This window comes from Erinaceus europaeus, chromosome 15 (assembly GCF_950295315.1).
Source record: "Erinaceus europaeus chromosome 15, mEriEur2.1, whole genome shotgun sequence".
In the NCBI taxonomy this organism is placed as follows: Eukaryota; Metazoa; Chordata; class Mammalia; order Eulipotyphla; family Erinaceidae; genus Erinaceus; species Erinaceus europaeus.
In genome coordinates, this window is record NC_080176.1 from 77,426,658 (window position 1) to 77,448,640 (window position 21,983).

The following is a 21,983-nucleotide window of genomic DNA, read 5'->3' on the forward strand; positions in this document are numbered from 1 at the left end:
TGGGGGGGCATCACCCAGTCCCCTACTTTTTTTAAAAAATAATAACTTTGTCTCCTTTAAAAATTTTTTTTATTATCTTTATTTATTGGATGGAGACAGTTGGAAATTGAGAGGGGAGGAGGAGATAGAGAGGGTGAGAGACAGAGAGACACCTGCAGCACTGCTTCACCACTTGCAAAGCTTTTCCCCTGCAGGTGGGGACTGGGAGCTCGAACCTGGGTCCTTGTGCATTGTAACATTGGCGCTCAATCAGGTGTGCCACCACCCGGCTCGCTTTGTCTCTGATAGTGTTTTTTCATATAATTTCCAAATTGGAAATTGAAAGACTAAGCTCTTTACCACAGGGGTCTTTACAGAAATAGTTTGCTGTCAACTCTTGGTTTAAGAGAAAGATCTTATGGGACTTGAGGGTTTGCTAGTTCTAAGAAAACCTTGTTGTCACTCTACTCTTGTGCTGGTGAGGCGAGGCTGGTCAGAACGGACAAGAAGTCCCCCCCTTAAAAGCAGTAGGGAGATAGTTCAGCAGGGGAGCACATGCAGCTTGTGTGTGAGGCCTCCGGCTCCATCCCTGGCAAGTGCTGTGGGTCCTGCGTGGTGCTGTGGCATCTCTCCCTCTCTTAAAAATAAACACAAGGGGATGGGGCAGTAGCGCAGCGGGTTAAGCGCACATGGCACTAAACTCAAAAACTGGTGTAAGGATCACGGTTCTAGCCCCCAGCTCCCCACCTGCAGGGGAGTTGCTTCACAGGTGGTGAAGCAGGTCTGCAGGTGTCTGCCTTTCTCTCCCCCTCTCTGTCTTCCCCTCCTCTCTCCATTTCTCTCTGTCCTATCCAACAATGATAACATCAACAACAATCATAATAACTACAACAACAATAAAAAACAACAAGGGGAAAAAAGCCAATAAAAAAAAATAAAAACATGAAAAAGAAAAGGGTGGAGGAACAGTAAAGGAGGGCCAGAGATGGAGCTCAGTGATTGAGCAAAGCTTTGCATGTGTGAGGTCCTGGGTTCGATTCCAGGCATGAAAACAACAAGAAAGAAATGAAAGGAGCCATTACTCTGTAGACAGAGGCAGATTCAATCCAGAAGGTTCAAGTTAGGGAGCAGACAGGTGTCTGGCTTCACCCAGCAAACAGCTGGAAACAAGCTCAGGTGACCGGGATGGCAGCACTGGGCCGGGACCAGCATGCTGGACTACGGTCCCAGCCTTTTCTGAACACAGTTTTGTCCTGGCTTCTAAGATCAGAATTGTCTCCTTGCTCACCCTCCACCCCCCCAAAGCCAAACAAATCCTATGAACCTGGAGGAAGCAGCATGAGCATGGGTGGGAGGGCAGCTCCTCACCTCCTGGCCCCGTTTCCATCTGTCGTCTCTGTTTGTTTTTGTGACAGTGCAGCTCGACAGAGACACGCAGTGCCAGCCCTGCCCCACAGGCTCCTTCTCGGACACCTTCTCCTCCACGGAGGCCTGCAAGCCCTGGACCAAGTGAGTGAGGACGCCGAGAGAGGCCTGTGTTTGGTGGGGCTAGCTCTAACAGCTGAGATGTTCCAAACGGACACATCTTCTCTCTCCACCCGCTGACCAACTCTTCACCCTCATGTGTGACAGTGACTCTCCTCACATTGTGGATTCAGTAGTCTGGATGTGACTTCCAAGGGGCCACTTTTTGCAGTTTCAAAACCTTTTCCTTTTTCTTTTAATGTTTTATTTATTTTGGATAGAGACAGAGAAAAATTGAGAGGAATGGGGGAGATAAAAAGGGAGGGAGGCACCAGTAGTACTTCACTGCTTATGAATCTCCCCGACTCCCTGCAGGTGTGGACTGGGGACTTGAACCCGGGTCCTTACACTCTGTACTATATGATTTAACTAGATGCACCACCACTGTGTTGCCACTGAGCTGCCTCTTTGGGCCAATGCTCATTCTATTTATTTTAAAGAAATATCGAAAAGTATTTTATCTATCTTATTTTATTGAGATATGGGCAGAGAGAGAGAGAGACATCAGGGCCCTGCTCAGCTCTGGCTTATGGTGGTGCAGGGATTAAGCCTGGGACTTCTGGGCCTCAGGCATGAGCGTCCTTTACATGACTATTATGTGGTGTCACCAGCCCTTAAAATATTCCCACCAATGTGTCCTGGAGCTCCACTTCCCTAAAGACCCACCCTACTAGGGAAAGAGAGAGGCAGACTGGGAGTATGGATCAACCAGTCAATGTCCATGTTCAGCGGGGAAGCAATTACAGAAGCCAGACCTTCCACCTTCTGCATCCCACAATGACCCTGGGTCCATACTCCCAGAGGGATAGAGAATGGGAAAGCTATCAGGGGAGGGGGTGGGATATGGAGATTGGGTGGTGGGAATTGTGTGGAACTGTACCCCTCTTATCCTATGGTTTTGTTAATGTCTCCTTTTTTAAATTAAAAAAATATTTTCTTCCCTTTTTAATTAAATTTTTTTATTCAATAGGACAGAGAGAAATTGAGAGGGGAGGGAAAGAGAGTGAGAGAGAGAGAGAGAGAGAGCTGCAGACTTGCTTCATAACTCAGGAAGTGTTCCCTTGCAGGTAAAGAGTGGGGGCTCAAACCCCATCCTTGCGGGATCCTTGCACATAATACTATGTGTGCATAGCCAGGTGCACCACTGTCTGGCCTTCCTTAAAAATATGTTTAAGGACCCAGTGAAATAACTCACTTGGATAGTTTACTGCTTTGCCACGTCTGCAACCCAGGTTCGAACCCACCCCTCACAGTGCTTGAGGAAACTTCAGTATGAGAAGAGGTCTCCTACACACTCTCTCTCTTTGCCATCTAAATGATTTTTAAAAAAAGACCTGCTTATTTGTTGAGAGAGAGAGAGAAAGAGAGAGAGAGAGAGAGAGAGAGATCTGGAGCATGGAGCATCATCCTGTCATTTGCAACCCTGGATACTGAACTTGGGACCTCAGTCTTGCAGTTCCAGTGCTTTGCCCACTGCACCACCACCAGGACCATTGTTCTCTATGCTTCTTGAGAGATAGAAGAAGAAAGAACAAAGCATTGCTGCTTCCTCCACAGAGTCCCCTTGGTGCTGTCCACAGGGCGCACAGGGCCATGCACATGGAGGACCTGTGCTCTAACTGCTAGGCCATCTCCCAAGCCCCATCTGCCTTTCCCTTTTCTAACCATATCCATCTGAAAATGAGTTACAATGCTTATTCTCATTTAACCATCACTTTCTTTCCCCTAGCTTTTCTCTGCCACTGGTTTGTTGGTTCTGAAAGTGTCTTATGTGTTGTGTATATGTATCTAGAAGCCTCCTGGGTTGTTATTTTTATTTCAGAGACGTAAAGGAAGTGAGAGGGAAAGGGGATAGAGAGGCAAAGAGAAAGATACAGCTACTTCCCCCCACCCATTCCCGCAAGTGGGGACCAGGAGCTTGACAGTTGAGTCCTTGAGCTTAGTAACTAACATATGTGCTCTGCCGGCACCCAGCCCCTAGAAGCTTCCTGCTTATACAGATATTCATATATGTTAATGCCATGGGGCCTTTTGATACTTCTTGAAAGATTCTCCCTCCATACTGGTTTAAGTATATCTTTGTGGCTTTTTTTTTCCAGCTGCATAGTACGTCACTGTAGAGCTGTCCCATAATTTAGTTAGTAAATTCCCTCTTGGTATTTATCTTGTCACTAGTCTTTTACAGGAGTAAAGAAAGTTGCAGTGACTCAGCTCATGTATGAAATAGATGATGTGCATTTTGTGGGATTCCGGAGTCTTGGTGTTGCCGGCTTTTTGTTGGATCCTGATGATCAGTGCACTGATTCTTTGAGTTCCTGGTGGGTTTGTTCTCGTGAGATACTTTCTGACACAGTTACACAAGTTCCCTGTGACAAAGAATGTCCGTGACCTCACCTTCAAAAAAGCAACCATCATATGTTGCTATGTAGCCCGGCCTCTGGAATCTTCTTGACTGGAGCTGCCAGTCTCTTAGAGCTGTTCTTAGAGAGTATTGGCCGCGGTCACCATTGTGTCTTTATTTAACTTACTATTTTTTAGATAGGCACAGAGAGACAGAGAGAGTGTGAAAGAGGCCTTAGTACGGAAACTTTCTCCATTGCGGTGGGGGCTGGGCTTGATGCTGGGTCAAGGCACAAAGCAAAGTAGTGCACTGTCCAAGTGAGCTGTTTCACCAGCCCTCCCTGTGTCCTTCTTGGCTCCCCTCCGTATTGCTCAGCTCCCATGTGCAAAGCACTGGGACCCCAGAAACCCAGAGGATCCAGCCTCCTCTCTGGAAAACAGAGATCAGTAGAGCAAAGCCCACCCCCCCTTTTTTTTTCCAGCCTCCAGGGTTATTGCTAAGGCTCAGTGCCTGCACTACAAATTCCCTGCTTCTGGAGGCCATTTTTTGTCTCAATTTTTTGTTGCCCTTGTTGTTACTGTTGTTGTTATTGTTATTGTTGTTATTGATGTTGTTGTTGTTGGATAGGACAGAGAGGAATGGAGAGAGAAGGGGAAGACAGAGGGGGAGAGAAAGATAGACACCTGCAGACCTGCTTCACCACTTGTGAAGTGACACCCCTTCAGGTGGGGAGCCAGGGGCACGAACCAGGATCTTTGTGTGGGTCCTTGCGCTTCGCACTATGTGGGCTTAACTAACCCACTGCACTACCGCCCAGCCTCCCCTTCTTCCTTTTTTTTCCTTCTTCCTTTCATTAAAGCATGAACGTGGGAACAAAGCTCCTAACTCCCTTTTTATCCACAGCTGTTCCATGCATGGGCAGATGGTGGCCAGCCCTGGGACCTCGAAATCAGATGTAGTTTGCAGCTTTTCTCTGCCTTCTAGAAAGCCACCCGATGGTACGTCTCGTGGAGGGGGCGCTGCTTGGGACACGCACTCCTGTCCGGTCACATCAGCTCTCCTGGAAGCTTCCTACATGCCATGCTGCGTGTGGAGGGGGTTCCCCTCCCCCTCAACCCCTGCTCTGTATTTCATTTGACCAGTTTTCCCACTTCAAGTGTGTGGTTTAACAGTGGGTGGACCACTGGCAATGCACTTGTTCATATAAAAACAAAGTTGAGTTGCAAAATGTCAATTAAAATGCCTGGTTGTGTCTATGCTCCCTATTGGAAACTAGGTATCCTGAGTCATGGAATGCTGTGGAAGCCAGACCATCTTAAGTGCACAGACATCGACAGACAGTTGGTAGTTAATAGTGTGCACTGGCTAGCCCAGCTGAGTCAGGGTGTGTGTGTGTGTGTCCCCACCTGGGGGGAGGTATTGAGAGAGGTGGCACCCAGAACTGGCAGAGATAATAGTCTTGTCAAGAAGACTTTTCCAATAAGGCAGAAGAATCTCAGCTCGGACCCAGGGCTCTACCAGGTGAGCTGTGTCCTGGCTCTGACCAGGGTTGTTCTAAAGGAGAAATTTTCTGGTGGGTCCCGGGCGTCTGCTCTTTTTTTTTTTTTTAAATGACCTTTTTTTAAAAAAAAAATTTTTTATATATATTTTTTAAATATTTATTTTATTTATTTATTCCCTTTTGTTGCCCTTGTTGTTTTATTATTGTAGTTATTATTGTTGTTGTCGTTGTTGGATAGGACAGAGAGAAATGGAGAGAGGAGGGGAAGACAGAGAAGAGGAGAGAAAGATAGACACCTGCAGACCTGCTTCACCGCCTGTGAAGCGACTCCCCTGCAGGTGGGGAGCTGGGGTTCAAAACGGGATCCTTATGCTGGTCCTTGTGCTTTGCGCCACCTGCGCTTAACCCGCTGTGCTACAGCCCGACTCCCGGGCGTCTGCTCTTAAAGAGCCCCCACAACAGGGCCCATCCACCCTTCAGAGGGAGAGAGTGCCTCAAACTCACATGCTCTCTGTCCCTCCTTTCATGGCCTGGGGTCTGAGTCAGGTTCTGGTTTTAAACTTTGAAAGTGTAACTGAGTACTTTTTGTTTGTTTGGTTTGGCCGCAGGTGTTATTTCTGGGGCTTAGTGCCTGCATGACTCCATTATTCCTGGCAGCTATCTAAAAATCATTCATTCATTCATTCAGATATGGACTGAGAGAAATTGAAGAGTAGGGGGAGATGCATCTATCTATCTATCTATCTATCTATCTAGAGAGACAGTAAGATACTTGCAGCACTGCTTTACCTCTCATGAAACTTCTTCCTCATTGAAGTTGGAGACTAGGGTCTCAACCCCAGATCCTTGCACATGGTAACATATGCACTCTACCAGGTGCACCACCACCTACCTCCTCCTTTTTGATAGGAAGTGGGGGAGAGAGAGAGAGAGAGAGAGAAGGAGAGAGAGGAGGAGGAAAGATGCTACAGCACTGACCCACTAATCATGAAGTGCTCCCCACCATGCAGATGATCCCAAGTGGTGACCTGGGGCTTGAACCTGGCTCCTTTAGAAAAGATTTATTTGTTTATCTGTTTTTGATAGACAGAGAAATTGAGAGGAGAGGAGACAGGGAGAGGGAAAGAGAGATACCTGCAGCCCTACTTCATTGCTCATGAAGCTTCCCTCCTGCAAGGGGGCAGCGTGGGGCTTGAACCCGGGTCCTTGGCGTCAGTGAGCTGCCTGCCTGCATCTCTGATGCCATCTGTCTCCTTCTCCCCATGCAGAGCCCCAGGTCTACCTGCCCGGCTTAGTCATCCTGCTGCTCTTCACATCTGTGGCGCTGCTGGCAGTGGTGGTGATGGGCGTGCACTACAGGAAGAAGGGGAAGGTGCTCACAGGTGACGGCCACCCGCCTTTGTCATTGGTTTTTGGTTCTGGTGAGGTAGCGCTGGCTTACACAGCCCTTTGTCTTTTTGGGAGAGCTGGGTTGTGTTACCTCAAATTTCCCTTTCCACCCCAAATTATACTTAAACAGAGGACTGAGTGGCGACGCTCCTGGTTAAGTGCATATGTTACCATGTACAAGGTCCTGGGTTCAAGCACCCGGTCCCCACCTGCAAGTGGGGAAGCTTCACAAGTAGTGAAGCAGAGCTACAAGTATCTCTCTGTCTCTCTCCCTCTCTATCACCCTTTCTTCTCAATTTCTGTCTTATAAAATTAAACAAAGTTAAAAAATCTAAATAAAGGAAATAAAGTTTCTCTTTTTTTAGTTTTACTTATTATTGGATAGAGACTGAGAGGAACTGAGAGGGGAGGGGGAAGTAGAGAGGAAGAGAGACAGAGAGACATCTATAGCCCTGCTTCACCATTCATGAAGCTTTGCCCCTGCAGGTGGGACCAGGGGCTTGAACCTGGGTCCTTGTGCACTGTGGTGCACTGCCTTGCCCCAATAAAGGAAATAAATGTTTTTTAAAAAAATATATTTTTATTAGTGATTTAATAATGGGTTATAAGATTACAGTGTATATGGACTGAGTGGTGGCACAGCTGGTTGAGCACACACATCACAGTGTGTAAGTATCACGGTTCAAGTCCCCAGACCTCATCTGCAGGAGAGAAGCTTCACAAGTGGTGAAGCAGGTCTATAGGTGTCTCTCTCTCTCTTTAAATTATCTTTATTTATTTATTGGATAGATACAACCAGAAACTGAGGTCCACCAAGGTGCACCACCACCCTACCCTTTCTCTCCCTCTCTATTGCCCCCTTCTCTCTCAATTTCTCTGTCTCTATTTAAAAAAAAAAAAAAACCCGGTCCGCCCTCCCTGTTTTCTTATTTTCTCAATTTATAAAGTTTAGTTATTTGTTTATTTGTAAGAGAGGGAGGAAGGAAGGGAGAGGACCAGAGCATCACTCTGGCACAGGGAATATAGTAGGTTGAACTCAGGACCTTGTGCTTATGAGCCCAGTGCTGTACCCGACGTGCCCCCACAGTTTGCCCTGTTTTATAATGAGGAGACTGAGGTTCAGAAAGAGTTAGCAGGATGAGGTTGTGTCATGGGCGTCCTGAGCTCTGCCATGATTCTCTCCAGTCGGAGAGTGGCAGCCTCTGACTTCAGTCTTTGTCGTAAAATTGACATGAAACACCCATGGAGCTAGTGCAGCGCTGGGTCTGTGTGCTGTGTCTCTATCCAAAAAAGTAAATATATAAAATGTATATATTAAGGATTTTTTAAAAAAAAAATCATCCACTTGACTTTTTAAGTTCCATCACTTCTATTTATTTATTTATTTTGGATAGTAAACAGAGTGAAATTGAGAGGCAAGGGGGAGATAGACTCCTGCAGCTCTGCTTTATCATTCCTGAAGCTTTTTCCCTGCAGGTGGGGACCAGGGGCTTGAACCTGGGGTCCTTGTGCATTGTAATGTCTGCTCAACCGGCTGCAACACTGTCTCCGCCCCCACACCCAGTTCATTTTTTGTTTAAAGATAGTGGCAGTGTACCTCAGAACACACTTTTTAAAAAAATTTCTTTATTGTGGGGTTAATGTTTTACAGTCAACAGCAGATACACTAGTTTGTACATGCATAAGGTTTCCCAGTTTTCCACATAACAATACAACCCCCACTAGGTCCTCCTCTGCCATCCTGTTCCAGGACCTGAACCCTCCCCTTCAGCCACTCCAGAGTCTTTTACTTTGGTGCAATACGCCCACTCCAGTCCAAGTTCTGCTTAGAGTTTTCCCTTCTGATCTTGTTTTTCGACTTCTGTCTATGAGTGAGATCATCCCATATTCATCTTTCTCTTTCTGGCTGGTCTCACTTCACATGATTCTTTTAAGCCCCATCCAAGATAGGGAGAAGAAGGTGAAGTCACCATTTTTAATACCTGAGTAGTATTCCATTGTGTATATAGAACACAGCTTACTCAGTCACTCCTCTGTTGTTGGACACCTACCTGGGTTGCTTCCAGGTTTTGGTTATTACAAAGTGTGTTGCTCTAAACACAGCAGATCTTTTTGGATGGGTGTGTTTGACTCTTTAGGACATATCCCCAGGAGAGGAATAGCAGGGTCATAGGGTAGGTCCACTTCTAGCCTTGTGAGGGTTCTCCAGACTGCTCTCCACAGGAGTTGGACCCATTTACATTCCCACCAGCAGCAGAACACACTTTTGTTTCATCAGAGAAACAACAGGGTGGAGTAAGAAAGGGCTTGGGGCCTGGCGGAGGTCACTGGGGCCTGACACACGCTCTGCTTGCATTTCCTAGTATGTGTGTCTGAGCTGTTTCTTAGGGTCCCCCACCCCACAAAGAGAAGCTGCTGGGGGTAGGCTGTCACTGGCTACAGTAGCATGGTGTCTGTGGCAGCGGCCCTGTGTGCCCCATGGTGGTGACACAGGTAGTGTGTGTGAGTCTCACCTGGAAATGTAAATGAGAAACATTCCAAAATGTAAACAGATGGCCTTTAAAGAATGATCCCCCCCACCCCCGATTCCTTTTTTTCCTAGTATTGCATTTTTAGAGGTTTTGACGTGAGGTGGTGGTGGTGGTGAGGGAGGGTTCCAGCTCTGGGGATTGTATCTTTCAGATGCGTTCCACTTCCCCTAGTCCGGGGAGTTCTGGTTTTCATAAGAGCAGTTAGCTGCTTGCACAGTCTTAGCAGCTTGAATTTATTCTTCAGTGCTCTCATTCTTGCAAACTCTTTTATTTGTTTATATTTTAAACCAGAGCACTGCTCATCTTTAGCTTATGGTGGTACAGGGCTTTGAACCTGGAACTTTGGAGCCTCAGACACAAGAGTCTCTTTGCATAGCCATTATGCTATCTACCCCTGCCCAAATTTTTAAAACATTTTAATGAGACAGGTAGAGGGGACTGAACCTGGGACCTCAGAGCCTCAGGCATGAAAGTCTTTTGCAGAACCATTATGCTGAAGGTCTTGTGAATGCTGATAATATTGGAGGGATAGTGAGGTTCACAGCACTGAGCCAGACCTAGGAGAAGCCGCTCACCTGAAGTCGCTCACCTAAAGTCGCTCTCTCTGCTTTCTTTTCCCAGCTAACTTTTGGCACTGGATGAATGAGGTGTGTGGCCGTTTACATGGAAATAAGGTAAATTTCTAAGTCTCAAGTGCTCCCTTTAGTTGCTTCAACTGCTTGGCTAAAATGGCTGTTATTAATCAAATGCCCGTCCCCTTGGAGACTGGACCCTAGAAAACCACCCAGCACCCAACTCGGGGCCTTTCTTAATACGCCCTCTCTCTTCCTGCTCACACCATCATGTGTACAGTGATCACCGATGTGTTTCAGTCCCAACTCTGACTGCCCAGTGCAGTCCTGGGAGGGAAGAGCGGACACTTTCCTTCACTATGCTTCTTCTTCTTCTTCTTCTTCTTCTTTTTTTTTTTTTTTGGTGGGGCGGGTAGGTCTCTTTTAAATTAAATATCCTTTCAAAATTTTAGAAGAGAGGAAAGGATAGAAGGAACTTCCAACTGAGACTTAGACCCACAAATTTATTTTCATTTTTTAAATTTCTTTCTTTCTTTCTTTTTTTGCCTCCAGGGTTATTGGGGCTCTGTGCCTGCACCACAAAATACACTGCTCCTGGAAGCTTTTTTTTAAAAAAAACTTTTTTTATTATCTTTATTTATTGGATAAAGACAGCCAGAAATTGAGAAGGTAGGGGGGACAGAGAGGGAGGGAAACAGAGAAACACCTGCAGACCTGCTTCACCCCTTGTGAAGCTTTCCCCTTGCAGGAGGGGACTGGGGGCTCGAACCCAGGTCCTTGAGCACTGTAACCTGTGTGCTCAACCAGGTGCGCCACCACCCGGCCCCCCTGGAGGCTATTTTTTTCCCTTTTTGTTGCCCTTGTTGTTTATTGTTATTGTTATTGTTGTTGGATAGAACAGAGAGAAATGCAGAGAGGAGACAGAGGCGGGGAGAGAAAGACAGACACCTTCAGACCTGCTTCACCGCCTGTGAAGCGACTCCCCTGCAGGTGGGGAGCCGGGGGCTCGAACCGGGATCCTTAGGTTAGTCCTTGCACTTCGTGCCATGTGCGCTTGACCTGCTGTGCTACCACCCAACCCCCTAAAATTATCCTTATTTATTTACTGAATAGAGACAGCTTTAAGTTGAGAGGCAGAGGGAGATAGAGGACTGAGACAGAGAGACACCTGCAGCACTGCTTCAGCACCTGTACATCCAAATCAAGAACACATTCTTGTCAGGTTTGCAGCTGGATTGGAACCCTGGTACCAAGTGGAAGGTGCTGTGGCACCAGAGAAAACTGGAGAGAGAGAGAGAGAGAGAGAGAGAGAGAGAGAGAGAGAATGAAACAGATGGCGGCAGTGAAATGCAGCTGATCCCGGTTCCTATAACTCTGGGAACTCCTGCCACTGCTCTGAATCTAAGTCACCTCTATCTCAACCATCTCCCTCTGCCCCCCCCCCCCCCGCCCCCTCGCATTTCAATCAACAGGAGCCCTCCAGCAGCAGCGTGAGCAGCCCTCAGGCAGAAGCCCCCAGTCCCTGTGACCTCTGTGAAGGCATCTTCCTGCTGTCTCTCACCTCGGAGAAGCTGTTTGCTGAGGATATGAGTTGCCCCCACAGTGGGGTCGCCAGTGGGGAGCCATGGGAAGCAGCCTCGCTCACGTGGCTCAGAGAGACTGAGGCAGACGGGGCCACCTTCCGCCAGGTGCCCATGGAGGACGAATATGAGGACAGGCATCCCCAGGCCCCAGGGAGCTCGTCCACACCCCCTTTCTCTGGACCCCTGGAAGTGGGCGAGAACGACAGCCTGAGCCAGTGCTTCAGCGGGACGGAGGCTGTGGGGGGTGCCCAGACCTGCCCGGAGCGGACCCCCCTGCTCCCTGAGAACTACCTGCAGAGGGCGGTGGAGCGGGGTGGCGTGGACCCAGATCCCCTCCTGAGCTGCCCCCAAAATGGACCCTGGTCCCCCTCACCTGATGGCTGGGACCCTCCGTTGGAAGAAGCTGAAGGCGAGTCAGAGCAGGCAGGAGGCCAGACTGAAGATGGGGCGCAGGACAGGCCCGCCAACTCCGCCAGGGCAGGCCTCTGTGGGGGCCCACCACCCGCATCTGGTAAGTGAACTCACGGTCTTTCCCTCTGTGGTGGAGGTGGGGGAGCTGCCAGCGGCAGTGATTGCTATTCTCTTTCTCCAGCTTAGTGACAATCTTCCTCTCTCTGTCTCTCTTTCTCTCTGTCTCAGATTATGATTCAGCCCATCTGTTGGGCTTCATTCCCTCAATGCTAGGGGGACCTTTAGTGTTCAGGCCTCTCCCCAAGGACTGAGGCCTGGGACACTGGCATTGACCTCAGAATGGGCCGAAGCCAGGCTCTTGGACTTGTGGAATTAAAAAAATGTATGGATTGATGACTGATTGATAAAGCATAGTGAAGCACACTTCAAATAATTTTTTTTTTTTGATAGGACAGAGAAATTGAGAAGGGAATGGGGAGATAGAGAAAGAAAGAGAGAGTGGTCTGGGAAGTGGCACAGTGGGTAAAAGTGTTGGATTCTCAACCATGAAGTTCTAAGTTCAATCCCTGGTAGCACAAGTACCAGAGTGATGCCTGGTTCTTTCTCTCTCTTCCTATCTTTCTCATGAATAAATACACTCTTTAAAAAGAGAGAGAGAGAAAGAGAGACACCTGCAGCACTACTTACTTCACTGCTTGTGAAGCTTCCCCTTTGCAGATGGGGATCAGGGACTTGAACCCATGTCCTTGTGCGTGGTAACATGTCTGTTCTACTGCGTGTGTCACCACCCAGTTCCCAAATAATAACTTTTTCCCCCAAAGCTGTTTTTTTAAAAAAATATTTATTTATTTATAAAATGGAAACACTGACAAGACCATAGGATGAGGGCTACAATGCCACACAATTTCCACCACCAGATCTCCGTATCCCATCCCCTCCCCTGATAGCTTTCCTATTCTTTATCCCTCTGGGAGTATGGACCCAGGGTCATTATGGGTGCAGAAGGTGGAAGGTCTGGCTTCTGTAATTGCTTCCCCGCTGAACATGGGCGTTGACTGGTTGGTCCATCCACCCAGCCTGTCTCTCTCTTTCCCTAGTGGGGTGAGGCTCTGGTGAAGCGGAGCTCCAGGACACACTGGTAGGGTCATCTGCCCAGGGAAATCCAGTTGGAACGATGTTCCAGATGCTACCATGATGCCAAATGGATTTTTCAAGGCTTTTTTTTTTAAAAAAAATTAACTCTGTTAATCCAGTCCCATGAATAAACTTATGACATGCAATTCTGAAACAAATAAAACCAACTTCATTTATTTATTTAGGAGAGAGAAAAGAGATTTATTTCTATAAAAAGAGAACCAGAGAGTTACTCTGACACACACAACACCAAGGATCAAACTCAGGACCTTATGCCTGTGAGCCTAGCACGTCACCTGTTGTGTCACCTTCCACACCACTTTTTCCCCCCTTTTTTTCCCTTTTTTTTCTTCTTTTTTTAAAAAAATTATTTATAAAATGGAAATATTGACAAGACCATAGGATAAGAGGGATACAGCTCCACACAATTCCCACCACCAGAACTCTGTATCCCATCCCTTCCCCTGATAGCTTTCCTATTCTTTATCCCTCTGGGAGTATGGACCCAAGGTCATTGTGGGATGCAGAAGGTGGAAGATCTGGCTTCTATAATTGCTTCCCCGCTGGACATAGGCATTGACACGTTGATCCACACTCCCAGCCTGTCTCTCTCCCTAGTGTGTCCCTGGGGAGGTGGGGCTCCAGGACACACTGGTGGGATCATCTGCCCAGGGGAGTCAGGTTGGCATCATGGTAGCATCTGGAACCTAGTGGCTGGAAAAGAGTTAAGATATAAAGCAGAACAAATTGTTGACTAATCATGAACCTTAAGGCAAGAATATTTCAGATGAAGATTTGGGGTCTCCATTTTGGAAAAAGCTAGTAGGTCTATTTTAGACCTACCAAGGGGCCCATGACTTTATTGTGTTTTGCCTGAGCCTGGTATCTGATATGCAGATGGGCACAGGTTATCGGGGAGATGATGTCATGGCTGGAAAAAGGACCAGAAAGCTGGATCATGGAAAAGAGTAGCTCCCAAATCTGGGAAAAGTGTATAAATATTGTTCATTGTAAACCCCATTGATTTGATGTGACCTGGGGCCCATAATCAGCACAGGAGCCTATGTAACCTCTGCATCCCTGTAGGTCTGAGGTCACATTCTGTGGTCACACCTAGGAACATTCCAGCCTGCACTAATTTCAGGACCTATCTTCCTTGGGTGATAGGTAGAGTATGTTATCCAATCTCCCTTCGGAGAATGGCACATTCCCTACCCAGGCCATTACGGAGATGGATTGTTGTGCTGCCGCTGCAAGCCGCTCACTAATTAGGATGTTATTGCTTTTTTTGTTTGTTTGTTTGTTTGCCATGGTAAAATGTTCTTGTATTTTGTGATTATAGTTAAGAGAAACCTTTGCTGCCGCCACTCACAGGGGTAGGGGAGAAGTCGGGGCTTTCGTCAAGCACTTTCTGCAAGCTCTAGAATCTGTGCAGAAAGGCTAGCAGCTGGGTATGATTATTAAGATGCTTCACAGAGTCCCTCCACCCTCAAAAAAAAAAATCTTCCTGGGTCTCCGAGCATGCATCTTACCATGCGCAGGGCCTGGGTTTGAGCCCCCACACCACATGGAAGGGCCATGGACAACATGGGAAGAGGGGAGCTCCAGACTGAAGGAGCACTTCTGGGGTCTCTGTCCTCTCCTTGTGTCTGTCTTTCCTGCGCCCTCTCCCCCTCCCTCTCCCTCTCCCCTCCCCTCCCCCTCCCCTCCCCCTCCCCCTCCCCCTCTCCCTCTCTCCCTCTCTCAGGGTCTAAACAGCAGCCTAGGAGGTTGTGCTGTGGGTGTGAAGGGCTCTTTATTCAAATTGCTTGTGCCTGAGCCTTTGCCCAACCAGGTCTATGTACCACTGCCTGCCCCCAACAGTTTGTGTCCGTCTGTCTGTCTTGTCTGTCTGTCTGTCTCTGCCCAGAGGCTGTCTGTAGTCTTCCTGCCGGCCTGGCTGCTAGGTCTTGCGTCTGCTTTCCAAACTTGTCGCTTCTGCTGACCTGACCTCAATTCCCTTCCGTCTCTGTCATGTGGGGCCCTGTTTCAGAGAGCTGCCAGGGAGATCTCGGATTTTTTTAAAAAAGATTTTAAGGTATTTCCCTGACTACCAACTGTTCCACTCCCTTTACTTCCTTCACTTTCTCTACTGGTGATAGATTTCCTTCCTGTTGGTGGTAGAGACATACTAGTTTGGGGGGTGCTGTGGGGAGGTCCAGGCTCTGAGGGGCAGGGAGGGGCGGCTGTGTCTTGGTGACTGGGCCAGTCGGCAGATGCCACCCGTGCATGACACACTCTGCTGGCAGTTCCTGGAAGGACAGAGCTGGTGTGATTCCAAGAGAGATCTGTGCGTGCTTCTGAGTATCAAGAAACCAAAAGCCAGACCTCTCTCTGTTGGCCTCCTGCAGAGTCCAAATAGTGCCCTGGTCTGCTCTTATCTCTGACTTGACATCTGGGGGTGGGGGCGTGGGGAGAACAAAAATGTGTGTCACCCACTGCAGAGAGCCTGACTGCTTTCTCTCTCTCTCTCTCTCTCTCTCTCTCTCTCTCTAACTAGTTCTCTAGTCCAAGCAGCATTTTGTCAGTGCATTTTTTTTTGCATTCATAGTTACTTTCCCATCAGAAGCATGAAAGGAAAAAAAAGAAAGAAAGAAAGAAAGAAAGAAAGAAAGAAAGAAAGAAAGAAAGAAAGAACATCAGCTTTTGTTGGCATTTCAACACAGATGCATTATAGCAACATATCTGACTTTTTTTTCCCTCTTTTTAACCTATATGCTCTGTTTAGTTTAACCCTTCCTGCCTTCTTTCTGTTCAGATGGGTCTCATTTTGAAAGGGTCCACTCAGAAGCCCTTCAAAGTAATTTTCAACCATGATTCAGGATGGAACTATTACAAGTACTGCTTCCCTGTCTGTGCCATCATGCACCCAGCTTCTTCCAGATGCCTGAAACAGAGCTTGCGTTTCCATAAAAAGCACATGAGAAGCATATGGGTTAAATATATCATGTTTTTTTTTTTAAGTTCCCAAAGAACCCAGTATAGCCTGGGTAGTTTGAATGTGTATATTTTTAGTTCTGTTCCTTGGAAGAAAATCTGCATAACAATTGGGTGGTTTTATTTGCTCTAGTTCTTGTGACTCCATATTCATCCATCATGTATCTTAAAGAACCAGTAAACATTTGAGGAGAAAAGTGTGCGTGTCCTTGAATTCTGTCTGCGTTCAATCTCTGCCCAAGAACTAGATTCTGTGGAACCTGCTTTGTGAAGTGTAGACTTAGCAAAGTATCAATAGAATCCTCCTTATTTATTTATCGGATAGAGACAGAAATCTAGAGGGACGGGTAGAGAGGGACAGGGACAGGGACAGGGAGGCAGCTGCAGCACTGCTGTACCACTTGTGAAGCTTTCATCCTGCAGGTGAGGACCCGGGGCTTGAACCTGAGTCCTTGTGCATTGTAACATGTGCGCTCAGCCAAGTGCACCATCGCCCAGCTCCCAATATAACCCTCTTTCTCATCACTAGAGGACATTTCATTTGTTTGTTGTTTCTGTTGACTTGTGTTCTATTTTATTTATTTAGTCATTGCTGGGGCTTTACTGCTCCAGGCTGACTCTTGGCGGGGGCAGGGGGGGGGGGAGAGAGAGAGAGAGAGAGAGAGAGAGAGAGGGAGAAAGAAAGAAGGAGAGAAGTTAGCACTGCAGCTGGGCTAGGATGTGGTGAGCTTTTTTTGCCAGCAGTAGCACTGGGTTCCCATCCTGCCCTGGTGGAGAACCTGCTTTAGAGATCAGATTGAAATAGCACTTCCCCCTAGAAATCAAACCAGCTTTTGCTTTCTTAGCTGAAACCACCTCTCATTCTGACTGGCTCTGGTTAGAACCCTCCTGTGTATCCTTCTGCACGAAAACCTCCTGGGGCCCTGCCTCTCCCCACACAAACCAGTTTCAAGTTGAAGGCCGGCCAGCATGCTGGAGTGGACGTGGCTTCACAAGGAGCTGCTAAGAGCCTTACCTTCAAGACTTGCCTAAAAGTCAGAACTGGGTGGGACACAGCAGTACACAGGGCTGGAGTAAGCACTGCTGAAAGTCAAACCCAAGTAGTGAAGCCCCAGTGATAATGACAACAACAACAACAGAAAACAGTTGGGTCAAGAGATAGCTCGCTGGGTAGAGTGCATACCTTGCCCAGTTTCAAACCCCAGCACCACATGGCACTGTCATGACATCCGGGGAAGCCTCAGTGCTCTGGCCTCAGTCTCTTTCTCTCTGTCTCTATGTGAATGAAGAGGTCAGTGATGGAATCATGCAGGCTTGGGTCCTCAGCTCCAGAAGAAAAAGACAGAAGCTTTGTTAACTGGCTGATTATCCTTTGTTGTGCCATCTTGACATTAACCACACCATCTTAAATTTCCGGTTTCTGTTCTTTTGTTACAGGGTGAGAAATCCCAGACATTTGCAAAACAAAATTGAGCACGAAATCTCTCTAGGTTTTGAGTTTCATTTTAGTTTATTGCCCTAATGGTTTCCTTGCCCACAACCCACTGGTTGAACAGCTTGTTTTGTTTTGCACTTGGTGACTCATCATTATTAGAATTCTTACAAACCATTCATTTGAATTTTCTAGTAGAAGACTATGGGATTATTCCCCCCAACTTAACTCCTCACCACTCACAGAAAAGACATTTAATTAGACTCCCCAGGGAGCCCGAGTAATAAAAACAAACTGGAGAACTAGCTTGGGTACCCATAGAGTCAGAAGGGCACAGAAATACCAAAGAGAAAAGCTATTTCTTATTTTTTTATTAGTGATTTAATACTCCACATTCATTTACAAAATTATGAGATAGCAGGGGTGTAATTCCACTCTGTTCCCACCACCAGAGCTCTGTGTTCCCACCCCTCCATTGGAAACTGCAGTAGTTCTCCCAGAGTCACAGATATGCAGTGATTCTGTAACTACCTCTGTGTGTGTGTGTGTGTGTGTGTGTGTGTGTGTGTGTAAAAGCTCAGGCTTTGTGTGTAAGGTCCTGAGTTTCATTCCTGGCACCACATATGCCAAGTGATGTTCTGGATCCAGTCTTCTCTTACTGTACGTGTGTCTAGGGAGATGACATTGTAACAACAGATGGGAGTTGGTTTAATCCACTTCTAACCTTCAGATACTTCCTTTTAAAAAACTTATTTTTGAAGTATGTACTTATTTTTTAAATATTATATCTATTTATTTTTTAACAGAGAGAAATTGAGAGGAAGGGGGTGACAGAGAGGGAGAGAGACAGAGACCTGCAACTCTGCTTCACTGCTCATGAAGCTTTTCCCCTGCAGGTGGGGACTGGGGGCTTGAACTTGGTTCCTTGCTCATTATTCTGTGTGTGCTCTACCAGGTGCACCACTACACAGGTTCCTTTATTTATTTATTTAATAGGACAGTGAGAAATTGAGAGGGAAGGCGGGGGGGGGGGGGCAGAGGAAGAGAAAGAGAGAGAGAGAGAGACCTCCAGACCTGCTTCAGCACTTGTGAAGCTTCTCCCTGCAGGTGGGGACTGGGAGCTTGAACCTGGGTCCTTGTGCGTAATGATGGGTACACTCAACCAGGCGCACCAGCCCCTGGCTCCTCAACCTCCCATTTCACACGTTACCCACAAATGACAACAGAACTCCCTAGAGACCACATAGCCCTGAGAGCTCAGAAGGAAAGAGTGTGTTAGAGAACTAACCTGCCTCTCTCCCCACCACTCTGATCCTCTGAATCTTTCTTCAGAAATAGATTTTAAAAATAAATTAATGAGGGGGACCGGGTGGTAGTGCAGCAGGTTAAGCGCAAGGACCCGGCACAAAGATCCTGGTTCGAGCCCCGGCTCCCCACCTGCAGGGGAGTCGCTTCACAGGTGGTGAAGCAGGTCTGCAGGTGTCTGTCTTTCTGTCTCCTCTCTGTCTTCCCCTCCTCTCTCCATTTCTCTGTCCTATCCAACAACAACAACATCAATAACAACAATAATAACTACAACAACGATAAAACAACTAGAGCAACAAAAGGGGGAAAAAAGCCTCCAGGAGCAGTGGATTCGTGGTGCAGGCACCGAGCCCCAGCAATAACCCTGAAGGCAAAAAAGATAATAATAATGGGGCCAGCTGGTGGAGCACTGGGTTAAGTGCACATAGTATGAAGCACAAGGACTGAGCAAGGAAAGGATCCGGGTTCGAGTCCCCAGGTCCCCACTTGCGGGGGGGGGGGGGTCACTTCACAAGAGGTAAAGCAGATCTTCAGGTGTCTTTTTCTCTTCCTTTAGATCTCCCACATCTCTCTCAATTTCTCTCTGTCCTATCCAATAAAATGGAAAAAATGGCCTTCAGGAGCAGTGGATTCGTAACGCAGGCACCAAGCCCCAGCAATAACCCTGGAGGCAATAAAATAAAATAAGATAATAATAAATTTAAAAGTTTGATAAACCTGCAAACGAGTGAGATTCCTTTCCAAGAAAACATTAAAAAAGTGAAGGAGCAGCTGGGGGTGGGGGTGGGCAGGCTCAGTGGAGGAATATGAGAATACAGACATCAGTGGAGGAATATGAGAATACAGACACGATGTCTTGAGTTTGATTCCCCAGCACTGCATAAGCCAGAACGATGCTGTGGTTCTCTCATGAAAATCATAAACACTTCTTTAAAAAAAAGTCAAACTTGATCAATAACCCTCTGCTAACCTGAGTTGTGAGGCCGGTCGGGATGGTTGTCGCCAGAGAGCTCAAGAGGCTGGGTGAGGCCAGTGCAGGTCCTAGCCGGCCACCACGCAGCCAACCCTCCAGCCTCTGCTTCCACACTGATGGGACCAGGGCTGGGCTACTGACGGTGTTTGTTGCTGCTTTTCTGTAGCATCTGAATGTTTAAATTTAATTAATTAGCCAACGAATGATTCACCAGAGCACTGCTCAACTCTGGCTTATGGTGGTGCTGGGGATTGAATCGGAGACTTTGGAACCTCAGGCATACAGGGCCTTTTGCATAACCACTGTGCTATGTCCTCAGCCCAACATCGGAATCTTGTGTGTGTGTGTTTTTAATTGGGGGGGGGGATTAATGGTTTACAGTCCATAGTAAATACAGCTGTTGGTACATGTGTAAAGTTTCTCAGTTTTCTGCAAAACACTCACCACCCCACCTAGGTCCCCCACCATCGTGCAACAGGACCTGACGCCACCCCCGCCACCCCCAGACCCCTTTACTTTGGTGCAATAGACTTGTGTGATGCTGTGACTCCCTCTCCCTGTAGTTTGCTGGCGAACTCCCACGCAAACCCCGCAACTTGAGCGCGGTCTTATTTTGCTTCTCCTCTCTGGCCTGGCCTGGCCTGCCTTCTTTCCCCTCTCTCTACCCTCCATTCCCCAGGCCTGGTCAGCTGGCAGATGAAGCGACTGCGGGCGGGCGAGGGGGTCGTGTCGTGCAGTGAATGAGCCTCCCTCTGCTGTTTCTCCTCCCCAGGGAACGTGACCGGGAACAGTAACTCCACGTTCATCTCCAGCGGGCAGGTGATGAACTTCAAGGGCGACATCATCGTTGTCTATGTCAGCCAGAACTCGCAGGAGGGCCCAGCGGCGGGGCCTGGCGGCACCGGGGAGCCAGCGGAGGAGGCGGTGGGCCGGCCGGTGCAGGAGGAGAGCGCGCCCTGCTGCGACTCGTTCGCCGGCCTCGGGCCGCGCTTCCCGGACTCGTGCGGCGCCCCCGGGCCGGACAAGGCCTCGCGGCCCGTGCAGGAGCAGGGCGGGGCCCGGGCGCCGGAGACTCGGCGCTGAGCTCCGGGCGGGGCTGCGGGGCCGAGTCCCGACCAGCAGGTGGCGCCCCGGGCCTGGGCGGGGCCTCCTCTCGCCCGCCCCTCGGTACATCTGCAGGCAGAGACCTGACAGTCTGCACCCATCTGGCCCTCCGTGGCATCTAAGTCTTTATTTTTATTATGTTGTCCCTGCCTATTTGTGATTGCCACTCACTTATGTCTGCAGTCAACGCAGCAGCGGATGGCACAGGGCCCCTGGCTCTTTGGTGGCGCTGCCTTATATCCCACTCTGTTTTCAGTCTTTCCTTTTTTCTTTCTCACTTTTTTTTTTTTTTTTTTGCCACCAGGGTTATTGCTGGGGCTCGGTGCGGGCACTGCGAATCCACTGCACCTGGAGGCTATTCCCCCCCCCCCATTTTTGTTGCCTTGTTGCTCTTCTTGTTATTATTGTTATTGACGCCGTTGTTGTTGGATAGGACAGAGAGAAATGGAGAGAGGAGGGGAAGACAGCGAGGGGGAGAGAAAGATAGACACCTGCAGACCTGCTTCATCACTTGTGAAGGGACACCCCTGCAGGTGGGGAGCCGGGGGCTCGAACCTGGATCTGTATGCCAGTCTTTGCGCTTCACGCCACCTGCGCTTAACCTGCTGTGCTACCGCCTAACCTTCTCTTTCTCTCTCTTCCTTCCTTCCTTCCTTCCTTCCTTCTTTCCTTCTTTCTTTCTTTCTTTCTTTCTCTCTTTCTCTCTTTCTTCTCTCTCTCTTTTGACAGAGCATGAGATAGAGAAAGATAGACACTTTCATCACTGCTTCACCACTTGTGAACCTTCCACCCTGCAGGTGGGGACTAGGGACTTAAACCTGGGTCCTTATATATGGTAATGTGTGTAGCTTTATTTCTTTTTACAGTTTTCCTGCCTCCTCTGTCAGCATTTCCTTGGCTGCTTGTCTATTTGTGACAGCCCTTTGTTGGTTTTCCTCTACTGGGATCAGTATCTCTCCCCCCCCCACCCCCCCCACCAGACAGACAGACAGACAGACTCACACACACCAGCTGGATGTCTGTCTCTCTCTCTTACGTTTTCCCTGGACCCAGCCCACACCCCTACCCCCACCCCTTTCATTTTTGATCTATTCAAGGATTTTTCCTCTGGGGATTTCTTTCTTTGTCTCACTAGAAGGTGCCTGTGTTTTGGTCAGGGGATGGGTGGGTTGGTGTGTTTTTACCAAGAAGCACTTTGGGAGGGAAGGCTAGAAATGTGAAGCCTGGA

The 21,983-nt window shown here is 48.1% G+C and overlaps 1 protein-coding gene across 3 annotated transcripts in view; it reads left to right on the top strand.

The window, feature by feature from the left end:
• The window catches only part of TNFRSF11A (TNF receptor superfamily member 11a), a 72,860-nt gene extending 51,474 nt beyond the window's left edge, over positions 1-21,386 (top strand). Inside the window, exons 5-10 of one of the 3 annotated variants that reach the window (XM_060173972.1) lie at positions 1,400-1,488; positions 4,748-4,842; positions 6,614-6,727; positions 9,887-9,939; positions 11,310-11,931; positions 20,424-21,386. In XM_060173972.1, the coding sequence (XP_060029955.1) occupies positions 1,400-1,488; positions 4,748-4,842; positions 6,614-6,727; positions 9,887-9,939; positions 11,310-11,931; positions 20,424-20,734 (1,284 nt within the window). In that variant the 3' untranslated portion in view covers positions 20,735-21,386. Of the gene's footprint in view, positions 1-1,394; positions 1,489-4,747; positions 4,843-6,613; positions 6,728-9,886; positions 9,940-11,309; positions 11,932-20,423 lie in introns of all 3 variants that reach the window. The other 2 variants (XM_060173970.1, XM_060173971.1) reach the window with 2 other exon arrangements.
• Positions 21,387-21,983: the final 597 nt, after the last annotated feature.